This window comes from Gasterosteus aculeatus, chromosome Y (assembly GCF_964276395.1).
Source record: "Gasterosteus aculeatus chromosome Y, fGasAcu3.hap1.1, whole genome shotgun sequence".
NCBI classification, from domain to species: Eukaryota; Metazoa; Chordata; class Actinopteri; order Perciformes; family Gasterosteidae; genus Gasterosteus; species Gasterosteus aculeatus.
Window position 1 is genome coordinate 5,335,920 of NC_135709.1, and position 17,184 is coordinate 5,353,103.

Genomic DNA, 17,184 nt, shown 5'->3' on the forward strand with positions numbered 1-17,184 from the left:
CTGAAATTATTTGAAAGAACTGCTGAAAATACAGGAAGAATAGATTTTCCCAAAAATACAGAAGTTGCAGGAGCTTAAATGAATACAAAAAATAAGAAATAACAAAAGCTGAGATGAATAAAAAGAGGTTTTGAGGGTGGTGAGGAAGCGATAGAGAGGAGAGGGGGGGAGAATTAGACACAGAGTGACTGAGTGAGTGATTAAGAGTGAGTAGAGGTTAGAGTGGAGGGGGGAGGAGTGGCGAGTGTCTTCATCATGTTGTCAGAGGGGGGGGTAGTAGTCACGCGCTCTGTGTTCGCTGGTGGGCGAAACTGCCGTGCACAGTGGACAACGTGAAGAAAAACCCCTGGTGACGCTTGGAGAATATGTCAGAGGGACGAGCGCATATAATTACGAGAAAATTCTAGATTATATAGAAAAAAAATATATAGGCTTTCTGTGGTGCGACCCGGTACCAAATGGCCCACGGACCGGTACCAGTCCGCGGCCCGGTAGTTGGGGACCACTGGCCTAGATGGCTTTTGTTCGCCGGAATTTTTGTAATCCCACTTCCTTTTTGTTTTTAACTTTGCCCCGGATCCTTCCAACGAGCCATCATATTTGCGTGTTTTTTAGGTCACGTCTACTGCAGGTCATGAAAGAATAATCCGATAACTATCGCACCTCTCTGGATGGTTTATTTAGCTCCAGTAAATTGAAGGTTGGGCGAAGCAGCAGAGAAAGGGAGAGCTCAGGCGGTTGTGAGAGAGGAGAGCGGCTCGATGCATATTAGAGTTCAACAGCTCTCCCCGCCTTGGAGCTCCAGTAACGGCATAATAAACACTATGTAGGTCAGAGACGCTGCAGTGCTCCACTTCCCCAGCCCAGTGAAACTGACAGGTTGGAACACCCCCGCTCTTCTTTTCTTCGTCCCCCTCCCCCACCTCCTCTCTTCTCCTGTCGTTCGTCTCCCGCACGCTCACTCCTGCTCCCTCTTGTCTCTTTGTGCCGTTTTCATGCCTCCTGTATGCAAGTTTGTGTGCGATGAGATCCTTATGTAATGTGGCACTGTGATACGTTGGTACTCTTCCCTGGCATGTCCGGGCTTTGTTGACTGAGCATCAGCGCCTCCTGACAGCGACCTCGCCTTGTGGTCATCTCTATGGCCATGTCACACAACAGCCTTCAACCATCTCATTACTCCGGTGTCCTCGCTCCGAGCGCCCACATGGGCTGACTGCCCCGTCTAACTGTGGGGCTAAGAAATTTTCTGTCACGTTTCTAACATGTGATACACAGAAAACGTACATTCATCCATTTAGCTTATTTCTCTGCTGCAGTGTGGGATTACATTAATTGTCTGTCTTTTTAATGCTGTTTTTGTCTCCTTACCCCACCCTTTGTTTGTTCCTCTTTGTTCCTCTTCTCTGCAGGATGCTGTTTTGTTACTTTTTATACAAGAAAAGCCGCACTGGAGGCCCAGAATGCACTGCACAACATAAAGACTTTAAGTGGGGTGAGTAGGCACAGTATGGGCTGCTTTTAGCTGCCCAACCCCCTCCACACTGCTGATGCAAGATGTGAGCCGTATGCTTCCCAACGAAGAGCTCCCAGCTTGCTGAACGCCCTTCTGGCTTGAATCTCAACACACTGAATTGATAAACCAGTTGAACAGTATTTACAAACGCATATACTACATATGCAGGTATCGGGTAACGCGTGCTTGACTGGGCAACAGGTCACTCACTGATGCACCGCACCCAATCACTACAAAGTGGAACAAATTATCAATGCTTGTTTGCATGAATCATTGATGCACAGCTACGTTAGTATTTCCCAAAGTTTGATGCATGAAAGTAATCACGTTGAGATATTTTTAACAATGGGGCCGGGGGAGCGGGAGCGCGGCTTCTTAATTCATTGGATGATTTTATCTAGATTAAAGCACAGTCATTTTAAACGACTCCCTTCCAATCAATTAAATCTGTAACAAACAACTCAAGTCGTCAATTAACTCAATAGCCCAGTCTATCGGGAATAGAGCAACTGTTTTTAATGGTGCGAGGTAAATATTGAACTGGGTTGATAAATGAGCATGCAGGCTTAGCACTCTTCACTGGATCAATCACGGTGACATTTGGAATAAAGTGTGGACTTGCACTCCTCAATCATGCTGCTACTGAGGGTGACTGAGTTGGGTTCGCGTAACAGTGGAAAAGCTTGTTTCTGTTCCCGGTTTTTCTCTCTCGCTGGTCAGTGATGCTAGTTTGTACCCACACTGAGCGGGCCATCTTTCTGCTTATCTTTAGCGAGTGTCAAAAAACGAACTCACTTTTCATAAGTACGACCTGCTCAGGCATCGTACACGTCACACAACGAGATAAAATGAGCTAAAAATATTTCTTGGGAAATATATTGGGAAGATTCTACTCCTCAGATTTGCCAGATCTTACTCGTTTTGTATGCGATCATAATTCATAATGATTACAAAAAAAAACGAAAAAGCTAAATCTGACTGTAGATGAAACGACTACAGAAACGGCTTCCATGTCAACCATCTCAGTAAAATGTTTATGATGACGATGAGAGATATTGAGATGAAGAATCTTAAGTCTAATACGAGATACTGTAGAATTCTATCCCTTACAGACCGCATCTCTGCTGAATCTAGCAGTTGGGAGTGATGATGGTGTTTTGAGTCAGAACACAACAGGGGAGATGAACGCTTCAAGATGGAGCAGATGAGTGTCAAGATGTATTAACTATTTGTCTTCCTTTTTAAATGCCAGATGCATCACCCTATCCAGATGAAACCCGCTGACAGTGAGAAAACAAGTGGTAGGTGGATTCATGTGAAATGTACGACTGAAAATTGACAGAAAAAATTAAGTTTGAATATTTCTTCAAAAAAAGAAACATCGGTTAAAACTATTTACATAACTATTTTTGCTCATTATAACTGTAACAGTGTCGGAACCAGCCGCGGGCCACTCAGCACTCGGACACAACGCAGCGCGCCACTTTGACTCGAATTTTGGTCGGTTTCTATTTATTCCTGTCGTTGGCTTTAAATCAAGTTATGGACGAGAAATGGCTCATTTGTGAGATTAGAAAAAGGGTCACCTATAAGATTCCAACTAATTTCTCTTAGAAATAACCTAAATATGTTTTCTTGCTCAATGTTGGCTTTATTGCATTCCACTCATTTCCAGTAAATATTACAATAAACAATGTGTGTTCACCTTTAAGTCCAAATGTAGGAAGATGACGAGAGGAACGGCCCCCTCTTTTTAGTGGTGCTGTCTCCAGTCTGATTTCATGAGGACGTGTTGTCATGGACAATGGTGATTCGTCTGTCGCCCAAGTTCTTTGCCATCAAGTTGTTGATGAATAATTCCTCGTTCAGCTTGACCTACCCGTTCATTTCATTTTTAATTAACAATAGTGAGGGTCCGTGACGCCTGTCGTGCGGCGCATAAAGACAAGACAGCTGCATATTTTAATATATCTGATATTTGTTTACCTCCCTTGTGAAATGTAGGGGGCATCAGCCATAGCAGAGCGCAGAGATGATGTTTGTTGAGGAATAATATTGTTAGAATTGAGACAAATAGTTTCAGATTTTAAAAGAAGGCGGGGGCTGGATTGTGCCTCCGTTTAATGCCAAATGATGGCCAGAGGGGGACTTAGTGCTGTAAATGTGCAGCAATACATCGTTTCTATATAGTGTCAGGGGTTAGGAGGATTAAGGGCTTTAAAAGGCACCAGGGGGAGAAGAGTAGCGCAGGTACACAGGACCTGGAGGAGAGCACGCAAGGATGCTAGTCATCTGTCTCAAGAAGTGGACGAGGAAAACAAGGCTGCGTGTTGCAGAGATTTGTACAAGAAGCTGACACCTCAAGTGAGACGCAGGAATCGTGGCAACATGACAAGGAGAGGGCTTGAAAAAGAAGTGCAAGATTTAATGCCCGATTTAACTGCAGCTGTCACAGCTTCATAATTGTCTGTCTGAATAGCTTCTCTCTTTTCATCCATCTGCAGCGGTAGAAGACAGAAAACTCTTCATCGGAATGATTTCAAAGAAATACGGCGAGAACGAGATCAGAATGCTGTTCTTGTCTTTCGGACAGATGGAAGAGTGCAGAATTCTCCGGGGACCAGATGGTCAGAGCAGAGGTAGGTCTGCTTTCATATTCTCATCAAGTATTTATTCAGGCCCCTCCCGACTTCTTTATTTAAACCCTCTCTACCTTAAGAGTCCTATTCACTTCCAATGCTGCCCGTTCCATGTCTATCGCCTATCCACCCGCCATCGCTGCACTCAGCAAAAGGGCCACTGCACTCACTGTACGGCACAATGGCCCGTCACCATGGCAACTGCTGGCTGCTGGTGTTCGTGGGCTCAGCTGGCACTCTGCTCAGCTCCTCTTTTACCGCCTCCTTCATCACACTCCACAAAGGCTGGAATTAACTTGTTTTCGCATCTCCTACGTAGCTTTCACCTGCACAAAACCTCCAATGGCGGGCGGCACGATGTAGGCAATAAAACCATGCCAGCACAGATGTTTTTTATGAATTTATTTTTCACGTAATTTTGCGCAGTGTAACCACCATCTAAAATGGATGCGCAGGTTTTATGCATAATCAGATCAGAGCCTTTCAGTGTGCATATTTTTGTGCCTTTCATGTTTTTAAAATCACGTCGACTGTCTCACCATGACACCCCAAAGTCAAGCTTCTTTGGGTGGCAATTTAATCCGTCGATCTCTACGCTCATGTGACACGTGTTACTGTTCTCCTTTTTGTGTTCTTTCTCTGTGTGCAGTGAGGGTGGTTCTGTGTGCTTTGTTGCCATTCTCTGTACTGTTATGTGTTTTTTGGGGTTCAGATCAAGTTGTCCAAACCTTTTTTGTCTTATTTCTCCTTGTCCCTCCCAATCCTTCCCCCCTCTCCTATTTCTCCCTGCCCCCCCTCGTTCCTACAGGCTGTGCGTTTGTCACATTTTCTACCAGAGCAATGGCACAGAATGCAATCAAAACCCTGCATCACTCTCAAACTATGGAGGTACTGTACCCCTTAGCACCTATTACTCATCCCTCCCTCATATTCCCCCCATACATTCTGCTGCCCCCATGTGTTGGAAAGATGGAAGAACCTGTCATCACAGAGCATGAGTCATTACCAAAACTACTCTTGCTAATTACAAAATGTCATCTGCAAAATAAGTGAATTAAACATGCCCCAATCACATAGCTGCTGAATCCAGATCCAACAAGAAAACAAACTACAAAATTCCGCAGCAATTTTAAGAGTGTGGCCTATACTGCCCACAGGTGCCTGTGCATGAAACGGCCAAGCAGGCAAAAGAAGGCTAGTCACAAGCACATGACCCATTTTTCTCTGGCTGTTTTTGGCACGTGTCAGCAGTTGGGTCCTGTTACTAGTGCAATGCTAGCTACAGCCATGTCAGCGTCACGCCCCACCACCGTCAGCCGTATTGTCGTCCCGCCCCCCGACGTAACGTCCGTGCCTTCCCCTCCCCACCGTCGGCCATATTGTCCCCACCCCCTCCCCCCCTCGATATTCTCTGGCTGTTTTAGCCATTTGTCAGCAGTTAGATCCTGCTATTACTGGTGAAATGCTAGCTAGCGCCATGTTAGTGTCATTCTAATCAACAATTAATTGTAGCGCCCCCTATTCTTCAAATATTCTGAAAAAATTAGGGTGTGTTCAGGGGTTCAATGCTCACATGTGTTACAAGTTTGGTGAGGGCAGGCCGAACCATTTGGATGTTACGAGTCTTGCCAGATTAAGCTCACAAGACTACATTTTAATCAACAATTAATTGCAGCATCCCCCATTCTTCAAATATTCTGAAAGAATTAGGGTGTGTTCAGGGGTTCAATGTTCACATGTGTTACAAGTTTGGTGAGGGCAGGCCGAACCATTTGGATGTTACGAGTCTTGCCAGATTAAGCGCACAAGACTACATTTTAATCAAAAATTAAGTGCAGCGCCCCTATTCTTCAAATATTCTGAAAAAATTTGGGTGTGTTCAGGGGTTCAATGTTCACATGTGTTACAAGTTTGGTGAGGGCAGGCCGAACCATTTGGATGTTACGAGTCTTGCCAGATTAAGCGCACAAGACTACATTTTAATCAAAAATTAAGTGCAGCGCCCCTATTCTTCAAATATTCTGAAAAAATTTGGGTGTGTTCAGGGGTTCAATGTTCCCATGTGTTACACGTTTGGTGAGGGTAGGCCAAACAATTTGGAAGTTACGAGTCTTGCCAGATTAAGCCACAACCCTTGCCAAGTTCATTAGCCCATATCTTCTCAAAACAATAAGATATCAACACGATCCTAATTGGGGACAGGGGGGGCATTGACCAAATAAGGATCAACAGAAAATTTCGTGACCATCGAAGATAGCGTTTAGGAGAAATGGCCAAAAACGTGTTTTTCACAAAATTCAAAATGGCGGAAAATCTAGATAGGCGCATTTGCATACCATGATTGACTTTTTTGTAGAGCATTTCCAAGAACACATGCGTGCCAAATTTCAAGTCAATCGGGCGTCGGGGGGAAAAACTGGAGAGAAAAAAACTGGCCTAGTGTGGTACTTTTCAACTTTCTAGGGGGCGCTATGGAGACTTTTCTTAGTCTATTCTCTTATTCAGATACTAGCACACAATTGCCGATCTGTACCGACAGTTTGAGACTATTTTCAGGATATTCCGACCAACGGTGCGGGAGGAGATGCGTGCCAAACTTTTGTATGGAAGAGAATAAGGCGAACTAGAAAATGCATTTCCTGCTGAAAGCTGAAATGAATATCTGAAAATACAGAAAGTTGAAGGGAATTTGAATACATTTGCTGAAATTACAGATATTAGAAAAACTGAAATTAATTTGAAATTGCTGAAAATACAGAAATGGGAGAAGCTGAAAGGAATTTCAATAGATTTGCTGAAAAAGCAGAAATGAAAACAGCTGAAATGGATTTGAAGAATTGCAAAAAAGACCGAAACAGAAATAATAAGCTAAAATGAATTTCAAAAACTGCTAAAAAATACAGAAATCTGAAAATGTACCAGCAAGCCGAAAAACTGAAATGAATTTAAAAAATGGTCCTGATATAGAAATGACAAGTACCAGCAAGCTCAAAGATGAAATTAAGTTAAAATTCAGAAAATTTTGAAATTGGCTCTGCTGAAAAAGTTTTAATTCAAGTGAATTAAAAACAGAAATAAAAATAAAGAAAAAGGAAACACTTTCTGCAGAAGCCGTTTTTTTCCACAAAGATCCCACAAGATGAACCCATAGTGCCTATAAGAAAAACTTTTTAAATAGATGTATAACACAGACCATTATTTTGTCACTACCAGTAGTTTGAGGTGTGTGCTATATTTAGTGAGTGCTATATACTCATTATCTTCTATTGAAATTTAATAAAATAATATAGATAAGTACAGTGCACAAGTACTGTTGTATCGATCATAATGTATTTTGTGGAAGATAAAATCTTAGAGAAAACACAGTTTTGTGAACATTGGTCCCTTTGTTTGATATTCATGAATGCATTTACTATAGTTTCAATAGTTAACAATATGGTTCATTTCCTACAATCAAAGGCTTTTCACATTGTTTCCAGACCTAGGTTAATACTCAGTTCAAGACTTCAAGGTCCAGAAGCCCAGACAAGTTTTGTCAACATTGTAATTTAGAGCAGTGGTCCCCAACCTTATTTACCTCACGGACCGTTTTCATGTCAGACAATATTTTGCGGACCGGTCGAGAAGGTCCGACGGGGGGAGGGGGGGGGGGTAAGAGTTGTGGTTGCGGGCGGAACGACCGACGGGAGGGGGGTGTGGGAGGGTAATAGTTGCGCGCTCTGTGTTCGCTGGTCGGCGAAGTTGCTGTGCAAAAAAAACCCTGGTGACGCGTGGGGAATATGTCAGAGGGACGAGCGCACATAATTAGGAGAAAATACGGTCAATTTTCTAAATAAAACATTTTTCAGAAAAAAAATACATATAAGCTTTCTGTGGTGCGGCCCGGTACCAAACGGCCCACGAACTGGTACAGGAGGACTGTGTCTCCTGTCCATTACAAAGGAAACTTAACACTACATAGGAAACATGACAATTGTGTCTGCTTTCAATACAAAGGAAACTTAACACTACAGAGAACACAGGATAATTCAAATTAAATTGTGTGGGGTTTCAGCTGGTAGGTACATCAGAAAGTATGTGTTACATCTAGAACACATACTTTCTGATGTGCGTCTGCTACACTAAATGTCAGAAGCTGTGTACAATGCATTTTACATTGTATACAGCTGCTGAAAGAGTTTTGGCCCGTGCATTTATCAACCCTGAACCAAACCCACCCTGATAAATGCACAGGCCAGAATGTGTTAGAAATATTGCTAAAAATTACATGGTTACCTGGAAAACTATATCACCCATAATATTATCCAATACTGTAAGGCCGGTGCATGCTTCTGCGTTTGCGTCGTTGCGTCGACGCACTCGTTTCAATTCATGGTTCGGTGTGTTGCAGAGCAATTCACCTCCAGAACAACAGGCGGAGTGACGTATTTTGTTGAAGACGACCTAGAGAGTCACGTCTATTTATTGATTTGTTTATTTATTTATCATAGACTTTGTTGCCCCGTGCATCGCCACTGCTGCTTTTCATCGCAGACACATTTGTCCCGTATTTTCCTCCACAACTTTGTGCACCTCTTTTGAAGTACTCAAAACGTCGTTTTGAGAACTTCAAAACTTAATGTCGTTGTGGCGCAGGGATTAGAGAGGGTGTGCTGGGATCCACAAGGTTGGTGGTTTGAACCCCAGCTGCCCAATGTCCCATGTTGAAGTGTCCCCAAGCAAGACACCTATCCCCTAATTGCTCCGCAGGAAAAATGTGAAAAAAGCCATGGGTTTTAAGTGTAATGTAAGTCGCTTTGGATAAAAGCGTCTGCTAAATGACCTGTAATGTAATGTAATACTCAGAAAGTCCAGATTCCTTTTTGGTGATGTAGCTGGTGAGGTACATGATGCATGAATATGCATTGAGAATATAACTGACATCAATATTGGCATCCCAGGCTTCCAGTAGATGTGCATTATATCCATTTACCCAGCAGTCCTTTGGCTCACTTTTCAGGATCACCGCACTGGATTTGTTGATGACATTGAGGCATCCTTCAAACATTTAAAGAGGAGCTGCTGCAAACTGATTGAGGCAGTTTCAGGTTCATTCAGCAATAGGTTCAGTGGTTGGAGCTTGGACTTTGCTATTTACAGTTGCAGTGGAGCAACGCCCTCACCAGGTCTCGATATCATTGTCTTTCTGGAAGGTGGTTTAGGAAAACCAAATCGGCGACCCGAGCTGGGGCTTCTGAAACATGTCTGTGAGTTTTTTTTGCTGTGTATTTGCACCTCTGTGACCTTCTTGTACAGTTCAGGTTGTGTGAGTTGGTCAGGTAGCTGAGCTGTGATGTATTTAGACACAAAATCCGAAACAGTCTTATCATCATCCTCCTCAAAGACAGGTGCACCTTCCACCCATGTGAGACAGTGAATGTGTGGACTTCCTCTGTGCTGAAACTCAACTCGGTAAAAGTAGTCAACGACTTTGCCAAGAGGCTGTGCAGGAGATAAGAGCACATGTCTGAATATGGCCTCAACACGCTTATCAAACATGCGCATTGTTGTCACAGGGTTGCTTCTAAGAATGTCTGTCTTTTTGCTGTCTTTTTATTCCTTCAATCACTTCAGGCCAACGCATCTCAGCTGCAGAAAATGTACAAAAGAAAGTGGGAGTTCCCAACTATCTGATCATGGCAAAAAGGTCTTGTGTGGTTTTCTCCCAGTAGGCTGGTGTTCCTCTCAGCGCCTGCACTAGTTTAGACCAGGTGACAGTCTGGAACTGCTGATGTCCTCTGTAACACAATCGTCTCTTCAGCTTTACTCTCATCACTTGAGACTCACTTCTCAGTCTGGGTAACGCTTCCACTGTTTCCTGCACCTCAGACGGGACACAAACCACGTTGCCATGTATCGCTCTCTGTCGTCCTTTGGGAAGAGGAACGATCTTTGCAAACGCTATGCACTTGGCTATGAGTCTCTCTAATATGTTGAGGTCACAGAGTTCAGGTGGAATATCAGCAAGGTCCAAGTTGTTGGCTACAGCGAGTGTCGGCATGACTCCATCTTTAAGATGATTGTGGCAGGTGTGACAGATCCACTCTTCCTTTCTCTCATCAGGCACATTGGACTGTTGTTCATCTCTGCACTCGTCATCACACACATACTTTCTTGTCAGGCATGCTGCAACCACGTCTGGATTTCGTACATAGTTTAACCCTTTACAGGGTCTCACTTGGTTTGGAAATGATGCTTTGTGACAGACGGTGCAAACATAAGTGGAACCGGACTTTATTTGTGACCTGAAAACAGATATGGCCTCTTTGATCAAACTGTTGTCACTTTCTTCTGTTGGTTTATTTATCCCTCTGTACTTCCTTTTTATTTTCATGGCACATCTGATGTTCCGCATACTCCGATATGTAGGATTGTTTTTATATCTGTCTTTCATTCGTTGTTTCATTAGTTGTTTGTGTCTGAGCCTGAATGCCTGGTCATGAGCGTAACGCTGAATAATGTGAGATCTCTTCTTTTGTCTAAAATCAATGCTGTCTTTATAAAAAGCAGTGAAGTAGAATTTTCTTTCCTTTCTAAACTCAGCATTGTCTCGGTAGCGGTTTGTAAAGTGCTGTTTTTTCTCCTCTCTAAATTCTGGATTATTTGCTGTAACGAGAGACCAAGATTTGGATTTTTTTCTGTCTGAAATCAGCATTTTCTTTGTACCGGAAGGAGATGTACTCTTTCCGTTTTTTCTTGAAGTCAACGTTGTCTCTTGTATTATTTATTTACTTTTGTCTAAATTCAGGATTGTTCTGATATTGGCTTTTTGAATGAGATTTTTTTTCTGCTTTATATGCTTTATATGAAGCGTACTTTTACGTTTCTTTACTTTTCTTAATCTCCTTTCTTTGTTGAGTTTTCACTGAGATCATCAGTCTCTCTTTTTTTTCACACTTCGTCAGTTTGCATGAGATTCCCTGTCAGCTAGATCATTGGCAACAGTATTTACTACTGAAGAAGAAATATTTGGTTCATGGAGAGAAGCATCATATGATGGGAGGAAAGTGGATTGACTTGATAGTTGTGGTTCATTGGGGGCATCAGGGAATATGACCACTTGTTGTCTCACCGATGTAAAGATGATGTCACTGGACTCTGCTGTCAATATGTTGTCAGATGGATCACTGAGAACAGGGTTTATCACGTGAGCAGTTGATTCTGATTCATTGTGAGCAGCATCATGTGATGATGTCGTCGTGGCGCAGGGGGTAGAGCGGGTCTGCTGGGAAGTGCAAGGTTGGAGGTTGGAGTCCCGGCTGCCCCATGTCTCAAGTCGAAGTGTCCCTGAGCAAAACACCTAACCCCTAATTGCTCCCTGGGCCAAATGTAAAAAGCCATGGGTTTAAAGTGTAATGTAAGTCGCTTTGGATAAAAACGTCACCTAAATGACCTGTAATGTAATGTAATGATGTAGTGATGAAGACCTCTGGTTGTTTTACAGCTGGAGTGTGAGGAGTCGTTTCAGGTGAACTGGTCTGATCAGTGGCTGTAGGTGAGTTTGATTCATCCACAGGGACAGCTGTAGGTCTGCAGTCTGTGTTTGGGAGACCATCGTTCAGGTTGACTGTGTTTATGTTGTAGAACCCCACAGGCTTCAACTCATAGTTACAGGAGGACTGTGTGTCCATCATTCTGTGGGACTTCTTGAGCCTGTCAATCATGTCACTGAGACGTGAGAATGTCACCATGACAGCAGTACTTGGTGTGCGTGAACCGGCTGGTAGGGGCAAACCTCTGGCTGTTCTGGAGTGTGGGTAAAAGAAACTGTATCTGCCCGACTTGGTTCTGAACACTGCGATACACAAGAGTCTCATCAACAGCAGAGCGTACTTCACATCTGACAACAAGCAGCTGAGTCCTGACTCCAGGTCCAGAAAGCTGTCCACAGCTCCAGGTAAAGGTTCTCCTAATGTGCCGTACCTTGAAAGCTGAGTCATGTCTGCATAGTGTGTAGCGCTGCGTGCAGGAACTTCATCAGTGAGCTCGTCGGTGGTCAGATAAATGTGATTAGTGACTTGTTTCCTGGTCTCTCTATACATTGTGTTACCTTTATCCAAAACATGGTCCAGGTCTGCTCTGGTGATGCTTTCATTCTCATGGAGGAATGCAAGAAAGGTCAGTGAGTTACAGGTGCACTGCCGATTCCTGGATCTGCCGTATCTGATAGAAGCCTGGCTGTGGGATGCACGGACATGTTGTTCAGAAGGCTGATCTCCAGGGTCTGCATTAGAAGGTCCCGCTGCACATGGTTCTTTACTGGGTTGTCCTCTCTTTACAATTTCTGATACTTGTGGTTCACATAACTCATCACTTTGACTTCTAAGGTTCACTTGCTTGATATTAGAAGGTCCTGCTGTACATGAATATTCACTGTGACGTCCTCTTTTTAATCAGGATCAGGATCAGGAAACATTTATTGCCAAAATATGTCAAACATACAAGGAATTTGTCTTCTGCATATGTCTCATCACTTTGACCTCCCTGTTTCACACTTCCAGCATGAGACTCTGCAGACATCTTTACCTCTCCACTGCTCTCAGGACCAACACATTCTGCTCCTTCAGTCGTTGTTGCTCAGGGATTGTTATTAGTCCTCTCCCAGCGCAGGCTCTGAGCTTGTGACCTCTTACTCTTTCTTAGCATTATTTCAAAACGACAAATGCTATTGTTTTACTTTAATGTACATAACAAAGATAGTTAACACAAAATGAAAGGTAAAATAGTACTATTAATAAAGCGGGACGTAAAAATGGATGAAACCTGTGTTTGACTTTAGTAATCAAGGACTCTTAGGACTAATAAATTAGCTTACAAAATAGTTCAGGGTTAACTGCTTTGGAATGATTACAATTTATATTGCTATCCCAAGAGACTTCACAGATTCCAAACAAATGTTTTTGTAGAAACTAAAGTTTAAATCTGACGCAAAACTAACGAACAATTATGCTACTTTCAATTGCAACTGGTTAATTCAAACTCTTAAGACTTCAGTTAAATTTAAAGATGCCTCACCTTATAGGTACTTACTAAGGGTTGTGGTGGAACATTTTGCACAGACAATCGTTAAGTAAGAAACAAAGGCTCTGAGTCAAGTATGTCTTTTCTCCATTTATTTCCTTGCAAGGGAAAGAGGGTCACAACAGCTACGTGGTCAGTAGACTGTCAAGAACCTTCTTCTGCCCCCAACACATCGAGGCAGTTCTTATACCTAAGTTTAGATATCGGTGGTGTCAACAGAAACCTTTGACCATCTTGTTGAGTATCTACAGCCAGCCATCTTATCCATGTAAGACACGTCAGTTCTTTGACCGTGTCCCTGCTCTCCCAACATGCTAAAACAAAGGTGGTCATAGACATAACAAACACTTTGTTCAATCTCTACAGCTATGACGCTGGAAACATCTAATCCAAGTGGGAGACATCAGTTCTTATGTCAGGGCCTTTGTGATCTAAGCACTTGCAACTAATAAACTGGTTATACAAATGAAGCATTTAAAAGGGTTACATATAATTTTCCCATTACAGGGTACAGAATGTATTACAACTTTAGGAAGATGCAGTATATTCTGTTAATTTCACAGTTTTGTGGAATATGTAAATCTAATTTAATAGTATCTACCAATCCACCAGCAGTAGTATAATATCAGATCTGTTCTGATTATTTACTGTTTGCACTTACCAGCAAGGAATATCGTATATATAATCTAATAATATTACTTTGCTCTACTATGGTTTATATTCAAATCAGGAACAGTTGTCGTGGCAGTATGACAGATGAATGCTTCTGAAGAACGTCGGGTTTGCAGACAGGAAGCAGCAACTCCAAATAAATCCTGTTCTTTGGATGACTGTTTTTTACTTTACTTTACTATGAAACAAACAACAATGCATACAGTGAATGATTGAAACAATGTCAGTTTATATGCAAAATGATAAAGTATTATAATTAATTATTTAAAATAATGAATGGAATGGAATTACTGTTACTCGTACAAAGTAAAATATCCACTACCAAAACAAACCTTTGGATACAAACCAACAGAGCTCCACAGCAACAAAGATCTCGAACAACTAAACTTCTTTTCTAATATGGCTGTTTACTCCAATTGTTTTGAAGTATATTAACTAAAGTGCAAGTTATTTGAAATATGTTAATTTAAGTGTGCACTTTATAAGAAATGAGTTTCTAATAAAATAATTCTATATATTAATTTTAGAATGATGTCTTATTAACTGGGAGTTGTACTTTTCTTAAATGTCTACTTTGTAAAAATAAGTGAATGTATGTACGTATAATATATATATATTACTGTAATTGGGAAGATCAAAGGATCTGTGAGAGCATTGAGAGACCATTCAAAAAGACAGACCAGATGACCAAAAACCTGAAGCCAAAAGATTTTTTTCAACCAAGATGTTTCACCAAAAATATTTCACCAAGAGTTTTCACCAAAACGTTTCCACAAAGGTTTTCATCAAGTACACCAAAATTCCAAATATAGTCAGAGCGGGATAGATTGATACAAGGGGTGAATATCCATAATCAAAGACAGAGCGGTAGATTCAGAGTCAGAGGAACCAGTATTTAGACAGAGTGGATACAAGGGATAGGAAAGACAGAGAGCCAATACAATAGAGGGAGAGTGGAGACAGCTGGACACCTGTAAGACAAAAAAACATTACATATGTTTGAATATAGAAAAATTCAATCACCCAAAAGCTTAAATGCTGTTAAGATGTGTCTGATTGGAATGTCTTTTGTAAAAACATCCAACAAATATCCCTATTAATTTACAGTTGCTACTAGTTTAGTTTTTTTTAATAAAACACACTCCTGTCACTAAATGTATCCACTCAGTGGGCTCTTCTCCTGGTTTTAGTGAGTAGAAGAAATATCTGTATTAACAGACCCCGTGTCTCATTTCAGACAATTCTGGGTTCAGAATCAAAGGACCTAGCCCACGTAGACTCATGAGGATGCAGCCGCAGAAATGACACAGCTAGTGTTGATTTATTTGAACAAGTCATTCCTGTTTGTGAACTTACTGTCATCTCCAACAGCTGGATACAGGGGGAGGCCAGAAGGACTGGAAGAAAGTGAGGCTGGGTAGAAGAGAGAGCGACACATTTTCAGTTTCATTGCAGAAAACAAGCACTTGACAGCCCATTCATTTTTGTGGATAACGTCAGTCTCGAACTGCAGCTACTTGTGGTTGAACTTCTGGCAACACCCAGCATGTGACGTCAAAACATGCCATTTGTAAAAGGCATCACACTTTGACAAACCCAATGAAATGGACTTAATGTTAGGTTATTATTTTGATTGGGGTGAAACATTAAGAGTAAGCGATTGACGCTCTGACCCTAACCCCAAGGGGACATTCTACACCAAACGTCACGAACAGGTGCATTGGGTCTGTGATCAGACTATGCGTAAATTATTATCCCTATTTGATAAGCCGGACGAGGGGAGCCAGATGAGAGGAAGTGAAGCACTTTTTCCAATAGACTCATCCAGCTCCACTGTTACAAGGACTGATACAGGATATCATTCCTGCATCTGTTTCAAGGACTTTATAATAAATCACACAGGCCAAATCAAACACGCCACTATCACTGTTGTTCGTTTGGCTACATCTTTGCCCTACTGTTTGGTGTGGTGTATTATTGTAAATGCATTCATTATCAGAATACATTTAACCACTTTGAACAGTTATTTATAAACTATAGACTAAATTATATCAAAGGTTAAATATTATTGTCTTAGTACCTCAACATGAGGAAATTCTCTCTAAATGGACTTCGCTGAAATGTTAATTGAATACGGTTTTAAACTGTTAACTAAGGAAATATCTGTTCTGTGTGAAGGACAAATCATAGTATATTTGGGTAGACTCACACTTCAGATTTATCAAGGAGTAACAAACGGAGATTATTATGATTACAGATCATTTAGCTGACTTACATTGCATCTTTAACCCATGGCTTTTTGCATTTTTGCCCGGGGAGCAATTAGGGGTTAGGTGCCTTGCTCAGGGACACTTCAACATGGGACATTGGGCAGCCGGGGTTCAAACCACCAACCTTGCGGATCCCAGCACACCATCTCTACCCCTGCGCCACGCGACCCTTGTTGTTAAGATGTTGGAGACGTTGTAAGACAAGAAGGAAACCAGGAGTGGAAGTAGCTGGGAGAGGGAGAGAGACATTAACTTCATAAAATGTATCAGTGCAAATGTTCAGTGGCTGGAGGAGGGTGTGTGGCAGTCAAGCCAGGGTGGAGGGGGGAAGTACAGTCACTGAGGGAGATGTGTGTGGGGGTGGGGGGCAGAGTTCAGAGTTCAGGGGGGGCAGAGTTCAGTAGAATGACAGCCGCAGGGATGAAGCTGTTCCTGAACCTGCTAGTCCGGGAAGGGAGCACCCTGTAGCGCCTCCCAGAGGGGAGGAGGGCAAACAGTCTGTGGCTGGGGTGAGAGCTGTCCTTTTCAATGCTGCGTGCCCTCCGCAGACATGGGCGGAGTGTAATGCCATGGAGATGGCATCCTCCGTACTCCTGTTCTTGCGGTAGGCGAATTGGAAGGAGTCCAGTGTGGGTGGTAAGCAGGTTTTGAGGTGAGCCAGGACCAGCCTCTCGAAGCAAATCATGATGGTTGGAGTGAGTGCAACTGGGCGGAAGTCATTTAGACTCACTGCGGTGGAGTACTTTGGCACTGGCACGATAGAGGTGGTTTTAAAGCACGTGTGGACAGTAGCTTGGGCTAGTGACAGGTTGAATATGTCAGTCAGGACCTCAGCTAGCTACCCAGCACAGGCCCTGAACACGCGTCGAGGGACGCCATCAGGGCCAGCAGCCTTACGTGCATTAGTCCTGCTCAGTGCAGCACACACGTCGGTGGAGAAGAGTGTGAGGGGCTGGTGGTCTGAAGTGAGCACAGCCTTGATGGCGGCCTCCTGGTTGTCCCTGTCGAAGCGTGCATAAAAGCTGTT

The 17,184-nt window shown here is 42.6% G+C and overlaps 1 protein-coding gene across 7 annotated transcripts in view; it reads left to right on the forward strand.

Annotated features, from left to right (window-relative positions):
• The window catches only part of LOC120812336 (CUGBP Elav-like family member 2), a 60,569-nt gene that overhangs the window by 20,610 nt on the left and 22,775 nt on the right, over positions 1 to 17,184 (forward strand). For all 7 annotated transcript variants that reach the window (XR_013454729.1, XR_013454730.1, XR_013454731.1 and 4 more), the window contains exons 3-6: positions 1,413 to 1,495; positions 2,769 to 2,817; positions 4,021 to 4,155; positions 4,964 to 5,043. Coding sequence is in view for 3 of the 7 variants with exons in the window: in XM_078097393.1 (XP_077953519.1) it covers positions 1,413 to 1,495; positions 2,769 to 2,817; positions 4,021 to 4,155; positions 4,964 to 5,043 (347 nt within the window). In the remaining 4 variants the exon portion in view is untranslated. The remainder of the gene's footprint in view (positions 1 to 1,412; positions 1,496 to 2,768; positions 2,818 to 4,020; positions 4,156 to 4,963; positions 5,044 to 17,184) is intronic.